We start from the raw sequence: 22,812 nt of genomic DNA, 5'->3' as shown, positions 1-22,812 counted from the left end.
TCGGTAGAGCATGGGACTCATAATGCCAGGATTGTAGGTTCTAGCCCCACATTGGGCAAAAGATTCCTGCATTGAAAGGGGGTGGACTAGATGAATCTTGTGGTCCCTTCCAACCCTACAATTGTATGATTCTGTGAATACCAGCTAAACAATTAGTAAATGCAACAGTGAGCTGTTAAGGGTTCTCTGATCTTCCTGCAAGTCCATAGAGACTCAGTACTACTTGAAATGGTTTTCTTGAACAACACTGTGCTGATGCAGTAGTGATGGAAATGTATTGCATCTTTGCCACCATCAATGCCACGGAGTGAGCTCTAAAATGAGCTCTGGCCTTTGTTCAGTTGGGTATATTCGCCACTTGTTTTCTAACAATCTACCCTACTGCTTTATCACCCTATGTTTGCCAGTGACTTGGGCAACAAAAAGAATGCAGAAAGGCATCCATTAGGGACAATACTTATCTGGATAAATAATGTTTTCCTTTAATTAGAAGAGACTTTACCTTCCCTTTCTCCTGAATATGTTTCTTTCTGCAACACACGTGGAAAGACGTGCTTTAAGTGTTCAATGTTCATAACCATGTCAACATCGAGCTTTTCAGGTCTAAAGATGAAAGAATAAAGAAATCTGAGGGTTTTTTTATCTCAGCAGCAATTGGTCACATTTTTAGCTAAGGTTATAATTCTTACATCATTTTTTGAAGTAGTGTTGGAAGTGTGCATAGAAACACTTTCTAGCAACAGAAAATCTGGTCATATCATGCATAGAACTGAAGTGTTCCCAGACCTTCAAGATCTGACATAATCTAGACTAATAAATGAGGATTTCAGGTCTGTGTTTCAAAGTTTAATACTTACAGTTTGCAGGGAAGCAAAGGACGCATTTCTGATTTCAAAGCAGCATGGCATACAAGCGTCCCTCTGTTTAAAAGCTGCCCTTTCCATAAGGTGTAGCTTGCCTTATCTATGTGAAAAAAGAATAATGTACTTTGTAATACTTCTTATAAAAATGGTGCTTTGAAGATATGAATTAAAATGGGATTCATTTATACCCAAAAACTTGTATTAGGAGATGGCTTTGCAGACATGATCAGAGAAGTTAAATTTTCTTGAGTAAGTTTCTTTTTAGATGTGGCAGAAGGATTTTCAAGTGTCCCTTCTCCAAAGTATTGATATGAAAAGTTAAAAGTGTCATTGGTATAATGAAGAAATTGACAGCTCAGCCTTGCATTTAATAACTCATCTGGTAACCATAAGCAACCTAGAATTTCATCCCAGCAAGTGAGTGGGCAGGAAGGGGAAGTGTTTCTATGTTTGCCACAGAGGAGAGAAAGCTCCTTCCTCCAGGCTAGTATGGAAATTCAGGAAACTACCCTTCTACTGGCCTTCTACCAAACAGGCTGGCAGAGGAGGAACACAGTTGAGGGGCTTATACAGAAAGGCTTCCTTTCCTCCGTGGCTTATATAGAAACTCAGAACTTTTGTAGAATTATTTACAAAGCTGGGAAAGTAATGGACTTCAAGAAGAGAAATCACTATTTCTGCATGTGACAACTCCCAGTCTAATACGGAATTTTATAGGTTCCCCTAAAATACCACAGCAGATTCCAGAACTGACGAACATTATATAGTCAAATCACACTGCTTGGGTGTCAGTGGATGAAAATAATGAAGATGAGAAATGTAATTTACCAAAAAGTTCCAATCCATTAGATGAAAGTATACCTCATCAAAGAGTATCAGTTTGGCTCTACTCCCATATGCCAAAGAGCAAGAAAAATGTTTTTTTTAAATGACCCTAGCATCAGTAGCATGCAGCAAAGAGCATGGTGGCTGAGAACTACCTAATTGCTTAAAGGGAGGATGTGAATAGTAAAGAGAACAAAAAAGATTGATGATAAGGTCATCCCCCTTTCCTTGCTATCTAATCCAAGCTCATGCCATGGTGCATGTAGGTTTAACTACTCTCCTTCCACTTAATGGAATGGCATCCAATGTGCTTAAGAACAGTAGCTTTCCTGATTGGATTCGCTTTGTGGGAGAAGCCTAAGAGGATTTTCTACCTAAAGGCAGCTTTTCTTGAAGATGTCAACCTTCTTGCACTTTGTAAAAATGTCCATCAATCTTCATATGCCTGTCTTGCAAATGTCCACCAACATGTGCTATCTTTCACCACTGCTGCCACAGCAGACTGGTCAAACCATGGTTTGGTTGACAGGACTGTTCCTCAGAATTCCCTTGCATGCTGCAATTCACTTCCTGGTTCATTGTAACTGTAGCTTGCCATGACATCTGAACTGAGCAGTTCATATGCACCACAAATCAGAACTGTACACCATAGCTTAACCACTGTGACTCTTCTCAGAAGTTTAGGATGCAGAATGAGCTTTATATTCTTCCCAGAGATGGACTTTCATCCGAACTTCATGCACTAAATCATATACACAGCTGTCAAGGTACTTAGTTCTGAGGTATTTGGGTCTCCATCCAGCTTACATTTCTTTCTTTTTGGACTCCTGTTTATGAGCTGTTACTGACTCACAATGAGACTCCCATTCAAAACAGACCAACATTCATTTTGAGGAGAGCCTTTTTTGAACCTGCAGTGGTCTGTCCTCCAAAGAGATGCTGCTAGATCCAAACACTTCTGGGCTGTTCTGACCTTCAATAAGGTCCTAAAATGGAAGAACCCACTGGAGTGGCCTGGAATGCTTTCAAACTCCGATCATCAGGTACAAAGGAGGAATACGTATCATTCATATTCATATTCTTCATTCATATTCTTCATTCTTGCTCATTGCAAGGCATTTTGCTCTTCTTGATCAATCCTGCTTCCACTGGAGGACCAAACAATTAGGACACTGAACGGAAAACAGACCTACATTTCAGGTCATAGTAAGCTCACTACACCATAAATGGACACTTAGATTCCTCCTGACGGCATGTGCTGCCAAGGCTTAGGCGTCTAGCTACATGGGGTGGTATTCAACTACCGTGTCTTGTCAGTGCAAGGATTTCCGCTTGTGTCCCTGTGCACATCCCACACACTCTCCAAATCTGCTTCAGATGGTTGGGGCAACCCCTAGAACAGGTTTAGGGAGAAGGCAGAAGGCAGGGGGAACATTCCATTGCACGGTACATCTTTGCATTGACAGAACAAGAGACTTAGTGCTTCGTTGGATTCCACCCATGGTTTCTCATGAGTTAGCTAGCAATGCTGCTTTGAGCACTCGTGTTTTGAGCATCTTGCAACTCCTAGAAAGCCTGGAATATATCACTTTGTCCATAGGATAAAAGACCTGGAAAACAGTGAATGCTGAAAACGCTCTAAGTTCCCATATCAAGGCCAATTAAAAAACAAATCCTTTGGCATGGATGGCTCAGTAGTCAAGTGCTTAACAGGGGCCCTTTGACACCACCCAAGTACCGCCTGAAAGCAAAGGAACTCTAAAATACAGACCAAATGTAAACTAACACTTGGCTCTGTTTTCTCATTTTCATCAAATCCAGGTGAGGTGGATGCTTTCCTAAAAGAGCCACTGAGATTAGAGGTACACTGGATGAATAAAAAAAAACCTAAACCCAATCCAGGTAGAACACAATAAATGCAAGTAGAGGACTCAGTGGATCAGTTAGCCTGAGAAACACTTAATATTTGAAAAGGATCGCATACTTCGGAGCAGATTTGTAAGCTGTGAATGTTCCTAGACCCATTAACATTGCTCCTGGATTCTCAGGTTGAAGCTGGGGCTAGAAGGAAATTCTAAGAATGTCAGTTGGTCCAGCTATGTCACTACAAGAAGCATGAATGCTTTTGGTTAGCTCCAAAGTAAGCTACAGCTACAATCTCTATTATGGACCGATGAAGAAGACTGGAAATGTAGCTGGTAGAGAATACTACTCAACTGTTAACAGGTATGTGCAGGTAAGAACACATTACACCAAGTCTAGACACATCTGCATTGCTTACACTTTGTTTCCAAGCTTAATTTTAGGTCCCAGATTTTTTAGTTAAAGCCCTATACAAATCTAGGTCCCAGAGATCTCAGGGACTACTTTCCACTCAAGCTCCCCAGAGCCTTAAAATCTACCCAAAAGGCCCTGCTACAATTTCCTTCCTTAGGATAGACAAGATTGTCATCTACCAGGGCCTGGCAATTGCCCAGGAGTTGTGGGATGTATGTATATGCTCTTTCCTTATTTTCATTCACAGACAGGTGGAGACACTATTATGTCAGGCATTTTGAGATTAGTAGAGACTTCTTACCGTTTTTAAACTGTTTTATTCAATTGTTGTATTATTTGTTTTTATTTGTATTTTCACATTATTGTGAACTGCCTGTTTAAGCAATAGCAAAAACTAAGCGCACTTACTCAATAGAGAAAATCCACTCCAAAGATCCACTCCTTTAGGAGTAAGATAATCATTTACTATATATATTTACTAGGGAAAGGCCATTAAACTGGAAGCTCTCATAATACCACAAAGCATGTGATGCATGTTAAAATTCCAGCAAGTGACCAACACTTTAAATTAAAAGCATATTAGCTAATGCGGTATGTGCCACTGAGGGTTAAGGGCTAAGCTGTAAGTAGTGATTGGAAAATATTATTCCTAGAAGGTGATCAATAGGACAAGTGCAGCATTTGGTAGCTCAACTGGCAGCACATGAGATTATTCTTGGTTGGGCTGTATAAGATCCAAAAGCTGCTTAGGCAGACATACTACAAAGGATGGAGTCTTAAAAGAACAGAAGGAGGGGGCCTTTTGGAGGAACTCCAAGTCTCCAGAAATTAGAATCCACTAGTAGACAAAAGCTGGAGGAGGCAAGCTACTTTGAGCATTTCAGACTTCATGAAATAACAGAAATATAAAGTACAGCTACCCTTGAGGGCAGACCAGCCTGATATACCAGCTCTCTTCTTGTCTATAAGGAATTAATTTAAGGCAGTAATTGGGAATCTCAGACCCAATTCCATTTCAGCAAGATGTATAGTAATGCTGTTGCAGAACACCTCTATAAAGGTATAGCTGAAGATATCACCTATAAAAGCACATGTGGAATAGTCAATATGATCTACTTTCTTGATCTACTATCTGCAGTTATTAGTATAAGGATACAGCTACAATCTAATGGAGTCATGTTTGATGCCTTATAGTTCAATGATTATTCACTCTGGACCAAATCAGAACCAAGATGTCTTCAGTATTCTCATCCAATTCCATTAACACAAGAACCAAGTTGGCACATCACTTTAAACCATTGCTAAAAAGAAAACTATAGTTCAATGTGAATGCTAATTCTCACTCTGTTCATTCCCCACACTACTACTGGGAAAGAAGGAAGTGTCTGGTGTGTTGAACGCCCAAACCCAGTCTTTTGGTTTCTCTCCAAATAGCAGCATGCACTAGCATGCTGTGTATTCACAATAAATTGTGTTTTGTGTTGTGGCATGTGACCAAGGCAAAGGTAGAAAATGCTATGTGGTAAGAAGATTGTTATTCTATTTACCGCATAAGAATTACACACCTCAAAAAGACACACCCCCCAAAAAAAGAGAGACTTCTACCAAGCAGGCTGGTGGAGGCAGAGTGGAACACTTCCTTCTCTGCTCACCATGCATTTGTCAAGGAAGAAACTTTCCTCCATGGCTAACACAAAAATCCAACTGGTCAACAGAAGAGAAATGGAACAATCTAGCTCTCCTCCATCACCATGCTCACTTGCCTCCATGGAATTCCTGGTCACCTATGACTATCAGGTAAGTTGTTAAATACAAGGCTGAATTAGGTAGAAGTTATTGATACTAAAAGGAAGACAGTCGTTCATTTCATGAAGACACTGTTTTGATTTTTAGTTTTCCATTACCCTAACAATACTCTATTTCAGTTTACTACTCAACATTTTCTTGTTTCACCATTTCTAACCTTATAATATTAGAAAAAACCACAAATGAGAACATTTTACAAATTATTTACATATATAAACACACAGCTGAGTTATGCAAATAAGCAAATTCAAGCAGATAACTTAATCTGCATAAATTATTCTAATTTATTTAGCAAATAATTTCATTTTTTCAAAGCTAGGCATGTAACAGCCATGTTTGCACATAACCACAAAGTCAGGTTTCTGGCTTATTGTGATGCATAGCATTAGTGAGACATATTCTGCTGCCCACTACCCAACTGCTGCTGCTTCACTTCTCCCCTGGTGCAAGCAAGATACAAACTGGGAAGCTTTGATTCCCCATTACATGCAAACAAGGTATTGTGATATGCTGCTCCTTATCAAGACACAGGAACAAGTCAAACTTCATTGTTGTGGCTTGTTAGGAAGAAACTCACCAGGATCCCTTGTTCAGACTTAAGGGGAAGACAAGGCTTTCTGGCTTATTTATTCCACTTATTCCAAGAGAGAAGCTAAGCGGGAGCAATTCATACTCTTATATAGCTTGTTCACACTAAACTACTATAAAGCCAGAAACCTTGATGCTCAAGGTGTTACTTGTGGTCAACCCATGTGTTTTGAATTAGCCTCAAAGCACCACATCTTCTAGCACATCTAGGGACTTATATAAATCAAGACAGTTCTATTTAATAATTGAATTCTTACCAGTGCTTTTATCCACATTAGAAATCTTTGTTCTACAAGCAAAATACACACAGTTAAAATCAAAAAGCAGAAGTAGTGCTTTCCCTCACATGCAGTTTCCACCTTTATGCTCTTGAACAGCCATGGACCAAATACTTCTTTATCTACATTTTCTCTCTCTCTGGATTTTAAAGCTAAGTGATCTTGGAGAAGGCATAAATGTACACAACTTACATATCTGTTGCAGAATATATGATTCTTGGACACAAAAGTCTCAGTTCCCCAGAACTGCAAAGCCACCATAGGGCAGAAAGGCCCTGAAAGGATCCCATGAGACCTTTTACCTGATACTACTGGCCTGCACAAGATAACACAACAATACGCCAGCAGTTTCAAAATATTAGATTGGTTCCTAGTAGACTGAACTTGATTAAAAGAAAGTTACACCACAAATTGATCCAAGCTCCCAACAGAAAACATGCTTCAGGTATTTTCAGATCCTCTGGCAAGTATGGCAAGCAACAAGCCTTCCTACCAACTTTTAAGCTGTGGAGGTGCTTCAAAGTACAACTGCTGGTATGATCCCCTCCACAAGTCCAAAGTTGGGAGGAAAGTGGGGAGCAATTGGCTGCTATGTGGCCAAGGCATCTGGAAAATCTTGATCAGGGCCAAACCAGCAAACTCCCCCTTTCCTGCTTTTAGCACAATAAAGGACAGTACGGACTTCCTGGCTGCTGCTTCATGGCATCACTTTGAGCCCAGCTGCTTGACAATGACTGAAGCCAGCACACTTCCCACTGTCCTCTTGCAGACAAAGTAGGTGTGGAAGGCTTCTTCACCTGGGTCACTTTGCAGAGCATCAGATGAAGTTGCAACACTCTCTGCCTTTCAAACAGGTAACAGGGTGATTTCTTTGCTTTTGGGTACCATCAAGTTGGTAGGAAGAACCTGGCAACTTATGTTTGGCTAGCAATGCCTCCAAAAACTGGAGACCCCTAGATTTTCCCTACATTTATGTCATTATAAGCCTACTAGCATTTGCTGCCCAGTTATTTTTATGTAGTAGTTGTCACAATTCATAAGCCACACTTCAACTTGTATTCCATTTGTAACCTCAACTACTGTGCTACATTCTCATCACAACACAATTTTTAAAATAGCCAGTCACCTGGTTGCTATCGCAAGTAGCTACTCCAGTCAAAGCAGTTTAACAGTTCCTTAATATCTCCAATTGCTTCTGACATTGAAGCCTTCTAACAATTTATCAGAACTACAGCAAAGAGAACAAACCCTAATATATGGAAACTGTGTAAAACATCAATTAAGAATATGTAGAGTCCACTGGACTCAGGCTGAAATAGAGGGCCTTGGCCAAATCTGCCCAGCGTTAAACGGCAATTTATGAGATTGTGATCTCTCTCATAGGGATGTTGGCAAAACACACTAAATACTTTACAGTTTGAATCACAGCTTAGGTACTGCAGCTCACATAACTTGCAGTTTTCTAAGCCAAATAGACCCCACCAGTTTCTCAAAAAAACCTTCCAGAGGATACCAAGATTGGGATTGTCAGCCACCTGACAAAGTACCGCACATGGCCACTTGGAGCAACAGTGGATAAACCAATTCAAACCAAAGGTCACGTTGACCAATGTCCAATCTCTTGGTGGTTGCATGCCAAAATGTGGGAGGCCAAAGTATGAAAGTGGGAATGGTGAGGACTGCAGTTCTCAAGGAGTCACAAATAGTTTTAGACTGGTTAGTGTTCTAGAAGCTTATGTTCTATTTTTTGTCCACTCTCTGGTCTGCTACACTTTATGAAAATAACTTTTCAAGGAGTATTTTAATTTGCTGGAAGCTTGAGGTTTGTTTTGCTTAGCCCAACACACATTATTATTTACTTTCTTCCTTAAAAAGAAATGGCTTCCATTATTTTTGCAGGAAAAGCTGTGCTCACACCACTGTTAAGTGGGGACAAAATCTGCACCTCCATGACACAAAGTTCATCGGCATCTAAGCCAAGTCACCTCAGCAATAATGAACTGCAGTCCCTTTATACTTTCTCACAGAAGTGAATGAGATGCACGGACTTGCTGGTGGCAGAGCAATTGTGAAGGAGTCCCTGGGGCTATTCTGTTTCCATAGACATACAGAATTCATTACTATGAAGCAGCATTTCAGTGCTTAAAGCCAAGCATGACCAAGAGGCATACTAACACGTGAAATTGTCTAGAAACTTTATTTTACCTGTAACAAACGTTACACAAAATAAGCAAGCAAGTACTATTCTTATGTAACAGATCAGACACCAAGGCCAATATCTGAACCTAGGCACGCGCATGTGCCACACCAGAAATCTCAAAAGGAACAAGATTGCTGCAGCCTCATGTTACATATAATATACTCAAGTGATTACTGAAATGCCAATTATTTGAAGCCCATTTAGCAAAAAAAGCAAATTCACTTACAAATTGAAATCTGATGATCAAACTGTTAAAAATGAAATATGTGCCTACAGAATAGACATTATGGATGAAAGGGTGTTAAAAAATATAGACCAGACCAATCACAAGCTAACATCCCATCATATCTGCAAGAGACCAGCTCTGATTTTTCCTCTCCCTGCCTTGTTTCTATTCAGGCTGGTCACTGTAAGAACTAACAGGTAACTTTTAGAACTGGTGCCTGACTTGGCTTGTTTTTCTCTTCCCTTTTATCCGTTCTCCTTTAGTGTCATGTATTTTAGGTTGTAAGCCTGAGAACAAGGACTATTTTCCTATCAAGCTCTTTACAGCTGACAAGCAGGATAAAAATACTACACATTTTTTAAAAAAACAACAACACCATTTGTACAGCTTGAGTAAGACACTACCATTTCCAATTCTTCATCAAAAGCTGCAACCATGTATCAAGACCAGCAAGTAGTAACAAACCGAAAATGTATACACTTTTAAGCATTAAAGCCTTTCACATTACATACTACTTTTAAAGAAATGTGTGAAACCCCTTCTTACCTTGCTTGTGGCAAATACTTTAGTACCTTTTCATCACTGTGAGAAAATGATACAACAGCATATGGACACACATGCCTTGGTCTTGGTCTTGGTCTGATCTCGTCAAAGTAATATTCATAGAAATAATACTGGAAACAAATTCAAAAGAAATTCAAGTTTGCATATTACTCATGCTAAGAGATGCTTGCTGAATTTTTTTTATAGTAGATTAGATTTCAAACTCTTCATTTGAACTTTGTAATTAAACTAGTATAATGCTAGTAATGCTGAAACTTATTAGCACCATGAACAAATTATTATAGTTGTGAGTAAAACTCAACTTTCAAGACAAATCTCTACAAAACAAATTCAAAATGTTAGGCAGCATTCGACCTGTAATAGCCTGTATACCGGAAAGGATTATACTGGAGTTGTTTCATAAGAACTACAAACCTGACAGCAAGCACATAAATATTTGTATGCAGCTATGTTCATACAACTGTCCTTCTCTTACCTGTGTGAGCTCATATGCTCTGTAACGTAGGAAGGAACGGATTTTGTCTGCATTCTTTAAAACATGGCATTCATGCTTTGGTGTAGGGTCTAATCCACTTTTAACAGTTGAGTCAACTGATTTCACTGCTAGGTTACTGTATACTGCCTTCATTTTTCCCTAAAAGAGTCAGAAAAATCCCCATCAGGAAAGTGCCAAGTATAATGCACACAGCAAACATAAGAAGTCATACCATTTTATATTCAATGAATTCACATATAAAGTAGCCAAATATTTATTGTTCACTCACTCCAGCTACTCTATATGTTGACAGTCTTTTGAAAAATCTGTAATTGCCATTAACTCCATCAACAAACCTGACAAACTTTTCAGTTCTGAAAATGACTTTTGCAACTGTTAGCAAATTTTAAAAATTTAAATACTGCAACATAAGGAGTGGCTCTGATTGATACAGAAAAATGCTCTATTTGAAGTGCTTCATGTCAGGAAATTGCTGTATTAAGAAACATATTATTACATTTTATTTATTTCGTAAGATTTTTTCACTTGCCCACACCATAAGATCCCAGAGCAGGATACAGGAATAGAAAATACAAACATAAGCACAAATAAAATGATTACAATTATAAAATACCTCCTTGGGGATGATTTAAGAAAAGGGCATACAACGTTAATGAACTGTGAGTGAATTGAAAAACAGCTTAAACTTACTTTTATTACTTTAAAAATAATAATATCACCCACTGCTCTAGCCTCCAGAGGATTGGCTTGCAATAAATCAGCATACCTAGAAAGATATACACCTGGAGAATGTGAAGAGAACAAATGTCAAGGTAAGGTTCAACATTTATGGTGTTTCCTAGTGATGCACAAGAGAATGCCTATTACTATAAAATGTATTTTCCAGATCTTATTTTAACTTTCCATTAAACTACTGAAACCATTTCTATCTGAAAGGACAAAACTAATGCACATCAAACAGACGTGCAAATATTTAACCATCTCTGATGATATATAACCTTAAAAAGATTGAGAATTCTGTGTGGTCTACTGTTACAGCAAACACAAGGATAACCAAAAAGTAATCTTTGTATTTTAGAAGCCCAACAAGAGTTTTAAAATTATATCTTCCTATATACATAGAAATGTAATGTTGCTGCCATGTTGCCAAAAGGTGGCCACACCAGCTGTAGCATAACGAACAGCAGCCAGGTGAGAGAGGAAGTAGCCTTGTGAAGTACCTGCCCCCCTTCTTTAAAAGAGATTGGGGCAACCTCTAGGAGTAATAGACAAGGGGGAGGTCTAAGGATTTTACAATCCATAGCTGTAATAGAAAAAAATAATGAAACAAAGTTGTACATCTTAAAAATTAAAATAATATTGGTTATTATAGGTTTTTCAGAAGGTGCAGACTTGTTTTAATTTTGGGATATTTGAATTTGAAGTTATGAAAATTGGCTATCAGGAATAAAAGAAAGAATTTACAGTCAGTAGAACATTAAATGCTGACATGTAAGGAAATAAGACCTAGCAAGAAAAATATTCCAAAAAATTAAAAAATGAGTATTATATACAAATATGAGTACATAAAATTAGGCTTAAATTATTTTAAAAATAATTATTCATTTCAGAAATATTTAAAATATTAGACATTTTAAAATGGTCTTGTTTCATTAATTTTTTCTATTACAGCTATGGATTGTAGGAAAGTTGTACAAAATGGCTGCCCAGTAAAACGTAAAATTTTCATTACAAGGAATAAAAAAACCATAAATTTCATTCTTTGTCGAGAAAGAGCATGTCTTTGCAATAATTTTCAACATCAAAAACATTCGTTTACATCATGACCACACGCTGTAAATTCAGGTTTTCTAAACATAGTTTTTCCACCAAAAAAAAATTATAAAAAAATTTAGGCATTTATAAAATCTTTTGAGTGCTGGTGTATTTTTTTCTGAAATCCTCATCATTTTATTGATGTGTGTAAAATTTCAAGGAGATCTGATCATTGGTTATGGAGAGAAAAAACAAAATGTACACAAGGACATTGTGTGCCGAGGGTCTCAAGAGGGACAGACAACACAGATTTAATGAAACTTTGAAGTGCTATAAAATTAAAACCGTTTGAGATAGAGGGGAAAAAATTAAGAGGGTTTCTTTCAACCATAAGGGTGTACAGCAAGTTTCATCAAAATCTGAGATAGTGGCTGACAAAACTCTTGTTTGCATTGATTTGATGTGGAATGACCCTTATATTTATATTGAGATACTGGCTTGGATCTAGAGTTCCCAAGTGCCAATCTCTCATCAAAAGCAGGAAACTATTTTTGCCCATTACTTCAGTCCACTGTACTTCCTGAAGGGCTGGAGGACACTCCAAAACAGTGTGTGAGAGTGCAGCATAGTTGTTGGGAGTTGAAGCTGGACTTCACATACTGGTTAGAAATTATGGGTGGATTCAACATAGAGCTAAGTAGGGTTAGTGTGTACAGACTGAGGTCTGCTTGAATCAAAACTTTCCCCTCTTCTCCTCATGTGCCCCTTCACCCTGTTCTAGGGATTCTCCTCATACTCAAGAACAGATTTAGAGGGTACAAGGAGCATGTGGGGCGAAAGTTTTGTTGCACAGGTAGATCTCATTCCTTGTAAACAACTTCATTGAATCCTGACCCATGAATCAACAGTCATCTGAATCTCTCTACTATTCTTTAAGGCATAAATTCCATTAAAATGAAAGATGCTATTTACCTAGGGAAGGGTTGCCAAGAACTGTTATCTTGGAATGGCCCACCTGCAAGCCATTTTCACATATGTTTTGCACCTAAAAATAAACATTTAGTTAGCAATATTAGAGCACAGACTTGGCAATAAATATCAACAATATTGTTCAAACTTCAATTAAATGCTAATCTTACACTGTGCATTTTGATGGTGAGGCTTCTGACACTGATTAGATAAGTTTGTGCAATGGCACATAATGTTCACAAACAATCCAAATGCTCAGTGAGCAAAGGTATCGGGGCTTTCACTGTTTGCTGACAAGCTCTGGAATGCGAAGTGCATAACAAACAACCCTTATCTTGCTCTAAGATAGGAGTGGGATTTGTCTTCATCTTGCATAGAATCCCTCACCCTAGATCCAAACTTGGACATGGAGAGGGGAGCAGAGGATTGTTCCTGATCTCATGCTGTATTTCAAAGGTCAGTAAAGCGGTAAGACTCAAACTCTAGGAACCACATTTTTGGACTCTGATGATAGCAGGCAGATCTTTAACATCTTAACAACAGAAGTTGTTAATAACAACACAGTTTTAAAAGTAGCATCCAGGCCAATTTAATTAGTAGCCAACAGTATAGTTTCCACAACAAAAACCTGTTGTATAATTAAAATATTTAGAAGAAAAAGCAGACAACTTTAAACTATATATAATTATACCTCTTCAATTATATATTTACACCTCCACCCACTATTTATAACACACACATATTTCCAAAATGTTATCTACATAATTACCTGACAATTATAGTATCAAAGCACTAAAGTTTAATATAAATTCCACATCATAGAAGAATATTAAATAAATACATCTTTAAAATCTTTAGTGTTAACATTGTTAAAAAAATATTGTATTATTCTCCACAGTGGAACATTTCTATATTTGTCAATGTCATTAAAAAATTCATAAAATCACTAGAGCCAATTATTTCAGAAACTCTCTTATATTTTGTTAGCCTTCTCTTCCTTGTACAAACTTTTGTGAGTTTAATCATTTCTGCAACCTTCCATATCTTTTCCAGCCACTCTTGCCACAGGTGGAGAACTATTCATCCATTTCTGTGCCATCAATACTCCTGATGTTATTATCAAGCTTCACTCTCACTATTTTTTATCCTACCAAAATTGGAAAATCATTTCCAAAAGATGGAAATGAACATTTTGATGAATCAATCAAGATATTTACAATCATTATACACCTTTAGGCACGAGGCAAAAATGTTCCTCTTTAACCATGCCTTTGGTTGACTGACATCCAATGGCCTTTAAAAATATGTTGGGGAAGGGAGGATTATGGGGTCATTTTTCTTTTAGTTTTTTTTAATATTGTGATTCTATCTTGTGAACTGCCCAGAAACCTGCAGGTATAGGGTGCTATACCAATGCAATAAATAATAGCAATAACAATAATTTCGCTCTCTCTATATGTAAACACACACACAGAAATGCATACACACCACTTTACGTGGAAGGACTTTATCATTCAATCGTTCCACCAAATATCATACTATCATCTTTTGCTCTAAAGTATTAATCTTAACTATCCATATTCCACCCTCTCTAAAATGGTAATTTCCACTGCATAATCATCATTTAATTCATAGCCAAGCACAGCTTTCAAATACTCAGGTTTAGCGTACTCACTCTGCACAGCACACTAGTCAACTATTTCTAGTAGCATTTTCCTACTATGAAGTAAACCAAAAATAACCTTCTACCATACTGTTCAATTGGTTGTACAGTCAATTGCTGGGAGACAATCAGCAGTATGACTTGTCAAGGGTAATCAATCTAGAACCTAAATCTAGGCGGTCCACTATGTGCATTTCACAATTCAACAGAAGCATAATAGCGTCAGCTGGAAGGTTCCCCCCACAAAATATGGGTTGTATCCAAGTACGTCTCCCTGTCAGACTATGGAATTTCCCCTTCTTTTCCTCCCACTGCACACAGCCTCAGTCCGGTTCTGGGGATTCTCCAAACCCTCCAAAACATCCTTGCCAGGAGACAGAGCACGTGCAGGGAGAGAAAAGAGGAGAAATTCCATTGAGCAAGCAGACATCCTTGCATTATTAGGACAGTTGCACACTCTGTCTCTTTCAGCATCATTATGCTTCAATAGTTATTTTAAAGAAATAAAAATTCTTACCATGTCACGGTCCACCTTTAGAAATGCAAATGTTTCCTCTAGCTCTTTTTCTGATCTGCCATCCTGCTTCAATTCCCTTCGTTTCTCTATGAACTTTCAAAAGACAAAATTCTAATAGCAACAGAAACTAGCATACATTACAATTTAATGACTTTGTATGATCTATGATTTCAAAAATCTGGATTCTACAGAAAGGTAAACAAAGTAACCAGAAAAGTCAAAATGTGAACTAAATACTGAATGCAGTTTATATATAAATTGTTTATTTATACATGGTAGAATGACAAGGAGCTGTGCAAAATACAGTAGGCAACCACAGATGTAACAGACATAAGGTTCACAAGTGCAAAGAAAACAGCTTGGATCCAAAGACTGCATGAGCACAAAGCCACTCATGCCACAGTTATATATTCTAACATAAATTTGTACGTTTTATTAATGTAAACCGCTTTGGAACTCTTTTAAAAGTCAAAAGGAAGGATCATAAATAAATTAAATATCTCTCACCCCTTCTTCGTCCCTGCCTCCCACAAAAGCTTCTTTGCAACTTAACTGAGTTTTGTTCGTATTAATACGAACACGTTTTTGTGTACTTCAGGTACTATTTCATGTGTGAATATTGGGTACTCACCTCCTTTTCCAACAGTTCACTATGAACCAAACTGGCTTTTTTGTAGGTGAAATTGTCCTTTGAATGGTTTTCCATATATGATGAATGCAAAATGTTCACAATCTCTTGAAATTCACGAGATCCTGCTGTTACTGGCTGAAAAAGAGCTACAGAGAAAGAAAACAAGTATCTCAAAATCTGTGTGTCTTGCAATTAAATGCTACTGTGTTACTGCAGGCAATCCTCATTTTGCAAGGGGGTTCTGTTCCAGATCCCTGCATGTGTCAGCAGAGCACGCATAAGCCCACTCAGACCCACCCCTTTTCATGACATCTTTATGATGTTTTGGGACTACTTCCAGATTTGGCACCATGCACATGTGTGCGATTGTGTGTCATTCGGACATGCCCAAACCAGGAGGTGACTGTAGTTCATTTTATGAAACCATGCTCATCTAAGAATGGACAATTCTCTGTCAGAGAGTCTTTAAAGGTACAGAAAAGCATTAGAGCATAGGGCAGAGATAAAATTAAACAAATTCCTTTTTCTTTTGCACAGGATAAAGCTGCAGATTTAATAAGAAATTTTAGTTGCTCAATTATTTAGAAGTTCCATTTTTCCAGGTCTAAATGGGTAGTTTGCATTGCTTACAGCTTTTCTTGAAAGACCACTTACAGAATACTTAACATTTCGTAAGTAGAATGCATTAACTATAGTAGAAGTTTCACATTCAGTGATAAACCTCTAGCATGAAAAAACTTTGCCCAATTTTCAGCATTTGCCTCCTTTTCCAGTACCCCTCCATACTCCAATCCACATTATTCTTCCAAGGGCTGGGGAGGAAAAGACTGAAAGCTGAGAACTTATAAATTAAGGATCTTTTAGTCTTCCAACCACTCTTTCTTAAGAAAATTTAGAACAGAGTGTGAAGATACCTGAATTAAAGGCACAATTTTTTTTGCTGAGGAGTCTCTATTCACATAAAGACAGTACTGTTAAGCTAGTTCCCAAACCTAGAACAAAACAGAATTCCAAACAATTGCTGCAACCTCTTGACAAATCCTTCCTGTACATAGAATACTGCTAGAAGTGTATTAATAATTTGATTTCCTTAAAGTAGACAGCATAGAACTGCTACAAGAATTCCAAACTCAAATGGGGGGGGGGGGGAGGAAATAGTTTTAAGTACCAAGTACTGGAAGATCTCAACCTCAGATTTGACCAAGAAATTTGAGATAGCACTTCTGAAACTTGGTAAAGGGTAATTATGTTAAAATGATCTAATGTGTCAACTTTTAGATTAAGAAGGCCCTCATATTTCAACTCTTTCATGGTCTGCTCTCTAGTTCATTCCTCAAGGCGGGGAGATCTCTTTCAATTAGAAAGTCTCCATGGAATTATGACTCGCCACAAATAATCTCGGGAAAAGGCTAATTACATAATCCTTCTATTAGTTCCTTCACTGCTTTGCTCTTTTTGAGTCAAATGTTTTCTACAATTCTCTGGACAGTATGGTTCCCACGATATCGTGTTCCACCTCTTGTTTAGACAGCCTATGCTGCTGTCTAAGACGACACCCAGAGCAGGAATTTCTTCTATTTTTCAGGTTAAATTAAGATTTTAAAATTCTATCTTAATTAAGTTTGTGGAACATCTTGGCTTCCGGTAGGTATATCAATATTGTGTTCACACATTTTCAGGACTGAAATAACTGCACCTTATACACAGTAACTATTCAGGTATCATGGACAGAAGAGCATAAGAGTGCTCAAGAGATCATTCAGAATTACTGGAGCAATGCAAAACAATCAGAATTATTTGCAAGAGGCTCCTTAAGAATTGTAACTGCACTAGGAAGTTCCAAAATGAGCAATAAATTCATGAGTAAATTTAGACAGAATTTACCATTGTGAGGCATGGAGTCAGTGTAGGACCACGGAGGCCAAAGTTCAAATTTCCACTGAGCTATGAAGTTCACTAGATGACCATAGGCCATTCACTGTCTCAGCCTAACCTACTTCACAGGGTTGCTGTGAGGGTAAAATGGTGAAAAGAACCATATATACCACCTGCAACAGTTTGCAATGCAGTGCAAGGGCACGTGAGTCCATCACACTCATGTTGCCATGTTAAAGCTATCTTTGGGAACCTAGTGGTTAATGTATCACTTTACATTCGTTTAAAAACGTACATGCAACAAAGGCCTAGAACCAGATCCTTTGGCAGCAGTTGCATCTCTTCTAACTTAACATTTTTGGTTCACACTGTATCCTAGAAATGCTCATAAGAACATTGGACACTGTTCATTGTCTTCGGTCTATGTAGTATTCTTTTGATCACAAGTTTAGACAAACCTAGGCTATGTGCCATCAAATAATTAGGAAAAGTATTCAAGGTAGGACGCTTGAGTCTTCTTCAACTGCAGGCTACAGCTGTAACCTTCAGGAAGGGGCCAAACCAACCTACCTTGACCTTCTTGTTACAAAATACGTTTTATGTTTGCATTGCTCAAATTAAACTCTTCTTGAAGGATGGAAAGTGTTTAAGTACACTAATGGCAGCCTCTTGAAAAAGATTAAAAGAATGAGAGCATTTTTGAAGGAAATGATCCAAAGGAGGTTCATTAACGAAAAGCTAGCTGAAGAGAAACAAGAAGAAAGCGTTTTTGCCACAAAGGGCAAACGTTAAGATGCTGCATATACAGAAGATCAGTCGAACCAAAGGGACTAGCGCAGCAACAATAACGCTTCCTCGCCAGGGCACGAGATGCTGGCATCCGCTTCCCTCCTACAACGCGGGGGCGCTATAGACGGCTTTCATCAGGGGCGGAAAAGGAGAACTTCGCCGAAGTAAGCGCCCCCCAGCCAGCCTACCCTGCAGGAGGGAAGATGCTCCTCTCTCCTCTGCTGCAGAGCGCGCAAAGTCGGCGAGCCATTTTCCCGCGCGCCCTTCCAGAGAACCATCTTCTCTGCGAGCTGGCGCGGATGATGCCCACACCCCCCCTTCGGCCAAAATAAACCACCACACCCGTATCCAGCCTCTTCTAAAGCGGCCATCTCAAAACAAAACGAGTTGGGTTTTTTTGGGGGGGGGTATTTGTTTTCCAAACGCCTCTCTCACTCTCCCCACCCCCACCCTCCACCTTCGGAAGGGGAGAATAAGGTTCTCTCATCCGTGCCAAACACCTTAAGCGCGGCTGCGAGAGGCTCCTCGCATTCAGCTGTGTCGCGAATGTGGCTACGTGGAGCTAGAAGCGGGAGAAGGGAGGAATTGGGGCTGGAGGGAGGGTGGGGGGGGATGCAATGCGAGGGAACCACCTTTCTTTTCTTTGCTCTTCCTGGGGATCTGAAAGTTTTTCTTAAGGGGCATGTTGTCTTCGGGGGCTCTGGGGAGCCCGTCGCTATACTGGGGCTGCTGCTCGGGGGCCTCGGGGCCGCTGCCCTTGCGGTGGTCCCCGCGCGGGGATCCCCTGCCCTCGCCGGCGGCCCCGAACGGCGCCTCCTCGTCGCTCCTGCTCCTCTCAGGGCGGCCGCCATTTTGTGTGGAGTTCTCCGCGTCGGCGGCTGCAGCTCGGTTCTCCCCGCCGGAGAGGCCGCTGCTGTTCTCCGCCCGCTGAGGCTGCTCTGGCAGTCGCTCGTCGCCGCGGCCGCTCATGGCCGCGGCCTCCGCCATGAAGCCTCCCGCACCGCTACACCGCGCTGGCGATCTTTGTCCCACCAATGAGCCGCCCCTTCCTCAAAGCCATGCACGACTCCGCCGCCACTGCCGCCGCCCCCTCCCATACAAAGCACAGACACTCCTCCTTCCTCTCTCCCTCCCCTTCGTTCTAACATGGCGGTGGGGCGTCAGGAAAGAGGAGGAGCTTGTTCCCCTTCACTTGCAGCCAACCGGTGACAGCGCCGCCGCTTATAAATGCGCGAAGGCCCGCCCTTGGGCTTGCTGCGAAAATGGCCGAAAGGCCTCGAGGAGTGTGTTGAGAGGGAGGGCTCAGGCCTCTTCCGAGGTGCCCTTGCCTCAGCGTTACACTCTGTACGGTGCACAAGCAAAAACATGTATTCAGTTTCTTCCCTTTCCCTCCTCTTACCAGCCGGAATATGGTGGCCCGGCCTTCCTTGGTGAGGAAGAACGGCGCCTTTTCCAGGGCTCCATGCTTTTAAAAGCAAGACTACACGCACAACAAAGTTGTCTTCCTCGCTATCCTGCACAGGACGGGACACCCGCCGTCTTGCCCACTACTGTCGGATATAAAGCATCTTTCAATGAAGTTTTGCTTTTCTGTGCGTGGCGTTTCGACTTTTCCTTCCACACAGCCCTTCTGCGGAACGGAAAAGGAAACACAAGGGATGTGCTCTTGCTCTGCTGGTTCAGCTCCCTAGCCTAGGGTAAAACATGTTTTCTCTTCAAGCAAATTGGTACAAACGTAAAGCTTATCAAAATGCTCAGGAAGATCTGCATTGCCTACAAGATATCTCAAAGTAGTTGTCCTCAGGCTTTTAGAATATGCCTCCCTTTTAATCTTTTTCCCATGTAAAACTCAGTATTTCTTGAAATAATTATGGTAGGAGAATGGAAGCAAAACATCCTAAAAACATAGCTTCAAATTTATATTTTTACAAATCACGATGCACTGTTGAAAATATTTTAAAGAATTTTAAAAATGTTTTGAGCTTTAATCCCCTGTCCCAGCAGGCTTTTAGATACTACATATCTTACCTAACAAAACATTCATTCAGAGTGCATTTTTTGTTCATTTCCACTTACTGGATTTCTTGTTCACAAAATGCCTAAAGGTAATTATAATTCCACTGCTCCCTCAGCACCTCTCCTGGCCCCAAACCAACAGTTAGCCTGGATGGTTGAAGGCAGGGGTCTTGTCCTTAGTTGACATGTATGAAGTCCCTTGCACTTTTTACCCTAGTGAAGCTTTGTGTAAATTTATCCAAATCAGCTTGAGATTTCGAAGGGATTAGATTGTGCCTGCACCTTTGGATAATCAAAACATAGTTGAACTGGTTATCATGCAAGACCTAAATCAAGAAGAAACAGCAATAGTATGTATTTCTGTGGGATCTCATTCCCTAACTCTTCAGAGAGGAAAATATCTTTCTATGAACTTACAGTTTGATGGCCACACAACTACCTTCCCCTTGCATCGCTTATCTGCCTTGGATAAAGGAATTAGTGCAGCTACTGTAGCCAAAAGTTGTTTCCAATAGATTTAATTGTATATCATTCAGTTACTAAAAGTACAAAAGCCCTGCCAGGAAAGAAAAAAAGACTGCTCTTCTGACACTATCATGACATGTCATGGGAGAAAGGAAGACATGTACTGTACACAGAAAATGATAAGAGCAACAGGGTAGAGTGACATTAACCTGCTTTGGAATGTTTTGTTTTATTTGCTAGCAGAATACCCTACTATAAAAATGCACAAATTATACTGCAGACTCCTAACTGAGAAGATATACAGCAAAAGTATGTTTGGCCCAGCATAATTGATGGGATATGGTGAAAAGCAGTGAACAGTTCAACCGTCCTCTGCATTTGTACTCATGAGAAGCTCATCTTCAGAGATACCTGACAGCTTTCTGATAGCATTCACATGTTACTATGCTGGTTCTGTTTCGCAGAACCAGTTCAGAGATGAAAGGAAGGAGGTTGGCTGATTGATTGATTGATTTAATTTACATACCGCCCTATACCCAGAGGTCTCAGAGTGGTTCACAGGCTTAGCAAGGAAGAGTAACCTGCTGGCTTCCAATTCCTATCAGCCCTTTACAGCATAGTCAGTGGTCAGGATGATAGGAGTTAGAATTCAGCAACTGAAAGGCCACAGGTTAGCAAACCCTATTGTAACAGGAAAAGGCCAACATACCTGAATACCTACCTGAATACCACTGCACCTCATATAGAAACTCAACTTGCAACTTCCAGATTTGTGGTATGCTATTGACATTGCCAAATGGTTTTGCACATGTACAGCGGTGCTGTATTAATTGTTATAATTTTCTTGGGCCATTTGCACAATCTTATGTGAAGCAGAAATGGTACTGTGGTGGGTTTGAATGTTGTACCTTCCCAGCACCTAAAGATGACTAAACTCTATACTAGCAGACCTAAGAATTGAGAATTTCCTATCTCCCCTTTTCTGTGTTATTTGCTAAAACTCCATATATTATATTAGCAGTGCTGCTTAGCAATCCGTATATAAACTCACTAACCCCCCTAGCAGAAAAAAACATTTGTTTCAAGTACATCCTGTATTCTAATGTGAAGGAATGAACAGCTGAGAATACGTGAAAGGAGTTTGGCTAGGCAGAGCAGTATCGTTTAATTTAACTTAGGGCTATATTAGTATATTTAACTTAGGGTTATATATTAATCATGGCTGATTAAGAATAGATTTTTGTTGTAGACAGGTGAAGAACAGAATAATTCATCAGAAATTAAATCAGGCATTGAAGGATGGCAATGCCTGATCACATATTATAATGAGAAGGTTGGGGTGGGTTAGTCAAAAGAGCAGGGGCTAGTCTGATTTGTTGTAATTTTTATGGGAAAGTTGTTGGTTGTTTAAATATCATATATGTCATTTTGAAATGTAAAAAACATTGCTTTGGATGTGATTATTTGCAGCCTCCTCCTTATTTTTTTCTTTTTTGTCAATTATTTTTATTGCTTTTCCACAATTTTTAACAAATTGTCACCAAATTAATGCAAATTCAATACAAATTTAAAAGCTGACTTCCAACCCCAGATGTCCCCTCTATTTTCCTCCCTCCCTTGTTGCTCCCAATAAAATAACTTTTCCAACTATCATTTCAAAATACAATCATTCCTTCTCCCTACACATCACCTGTTCAATTACCAATTTCTGCTATGGCTTTTATACATTGTTATAACCTGTCCTCAAAATAGTTGAGTAGGGTATGGTAAATCCTCTTTTATCTATAATAGTCGTTCAAACATTTCCTTCTGATACATTCAAATATTTCCTTCTGATACGTCTTGAGTAACACTTTGCCTAAGAAAAACAAATCTTGCTTCCTCCCAGACAACATACGCACATTCCTCCCTAACATTGACTTGAGCATTGCTATCTGACATCTGGCCCCTGTAATCAACAACTCAGCCGCACTGGTGCATGCAGAGGGTGAAAATGAAACCCCTAGAAT

The 22,812-nt window shown here is 39.5% G+C and overlaps 1 protein-coding gene and 1 long non-coding RNA gene across 20 annotated transcripts in view; one reads left to right on the top strand and one right to left on the bottom strand.

The window, feature by feature from the left end:
* The window catches only part of TASOR (transcription activation suppressor), a 68,809-nt gene extending 49,304 nt beyond the window's left edge, over positions 1-19,505 (bottom strand). For 14 of the 18 annotated variants that reach the window (XR_014506334.1, XR_014506335.1, XR_014506336.1 and 11 more), the window contains exons 1-10: positions 18,955-19,479; positions 15,659-15,804; positions 15,028-15,120; positions 12,851-12,923; positions 10,814-10,905; positions 10,103-10,261; positions 9,610-9,737; positions 6,617-6,648; positions 858-963; positions 503-603 (exon numbers count right to left, since the gene is read on the bottom strand). Coding sequence is in view for 10 of the 18 variants with exons in the window: in XM_083420583.1 (XP_083276709.1) it covers positions 503-603; positions 858-963; positions 6,617-6,648; positions 9,610-9,737; positions 10,103-10,261; positions 10,814-10,905; positions 12,851-12,923; positions 15,028-15,120; positions 15,659-15,804; positions 18,955-19,309 (1,285 nt within the window). In the remaining 8 variants the exon portion in view is untranslated. Of the gene's footprint in view, positions 1-502; positions 604-857; positions 964-6,616; positions 6,649-9,609; positions 9,738-10,102; positions 10,262-10,813; positions 10,906-12,850; positions 12,924-15,027; positions 15,121-15,658; positions 15,805-18,954 lie in introns of all 18 variants that reach the window. The other 4 variants (XM_083420588.1, XM_083420589.1, XR_014506333.1 and 1 more) reach the window with 3 other exon arrangements.
* Positions 997-9,577, top strand: LOC310668663. 2 transcript variants are annotated; one of them, XR_014506768.1, is made up of 2 exons: positions 997-3,914; positions 9,342-9,577. It is a non-coding gene; the product is annotated as an uncharacterized lncRNA (long non-coding RNA). The 2 variants fall into 2 exon arrangements; XR_014506769.1 differs by having other exon boundaries at positions 997-3,924.
* Positions 19,506-22,812: the final 3,307 nt, after the last annotated feature.

Source organism: Podarcis tiliguerta (assembly GCF_965153285.1).
Source record: "Podarcis tiliguerta genome assembly, chromosome: 2".
NCBI lineage: Eukaryota > Metazoa > Chordata > Lepidosauria > Squamata > Lacertidae > Podarcis > Podarcis tiliguerta.
Note: the sequence above shows the minus strand (reverse complement) of the source record. Positions and strands in the feature narration are given on the sequence as shown.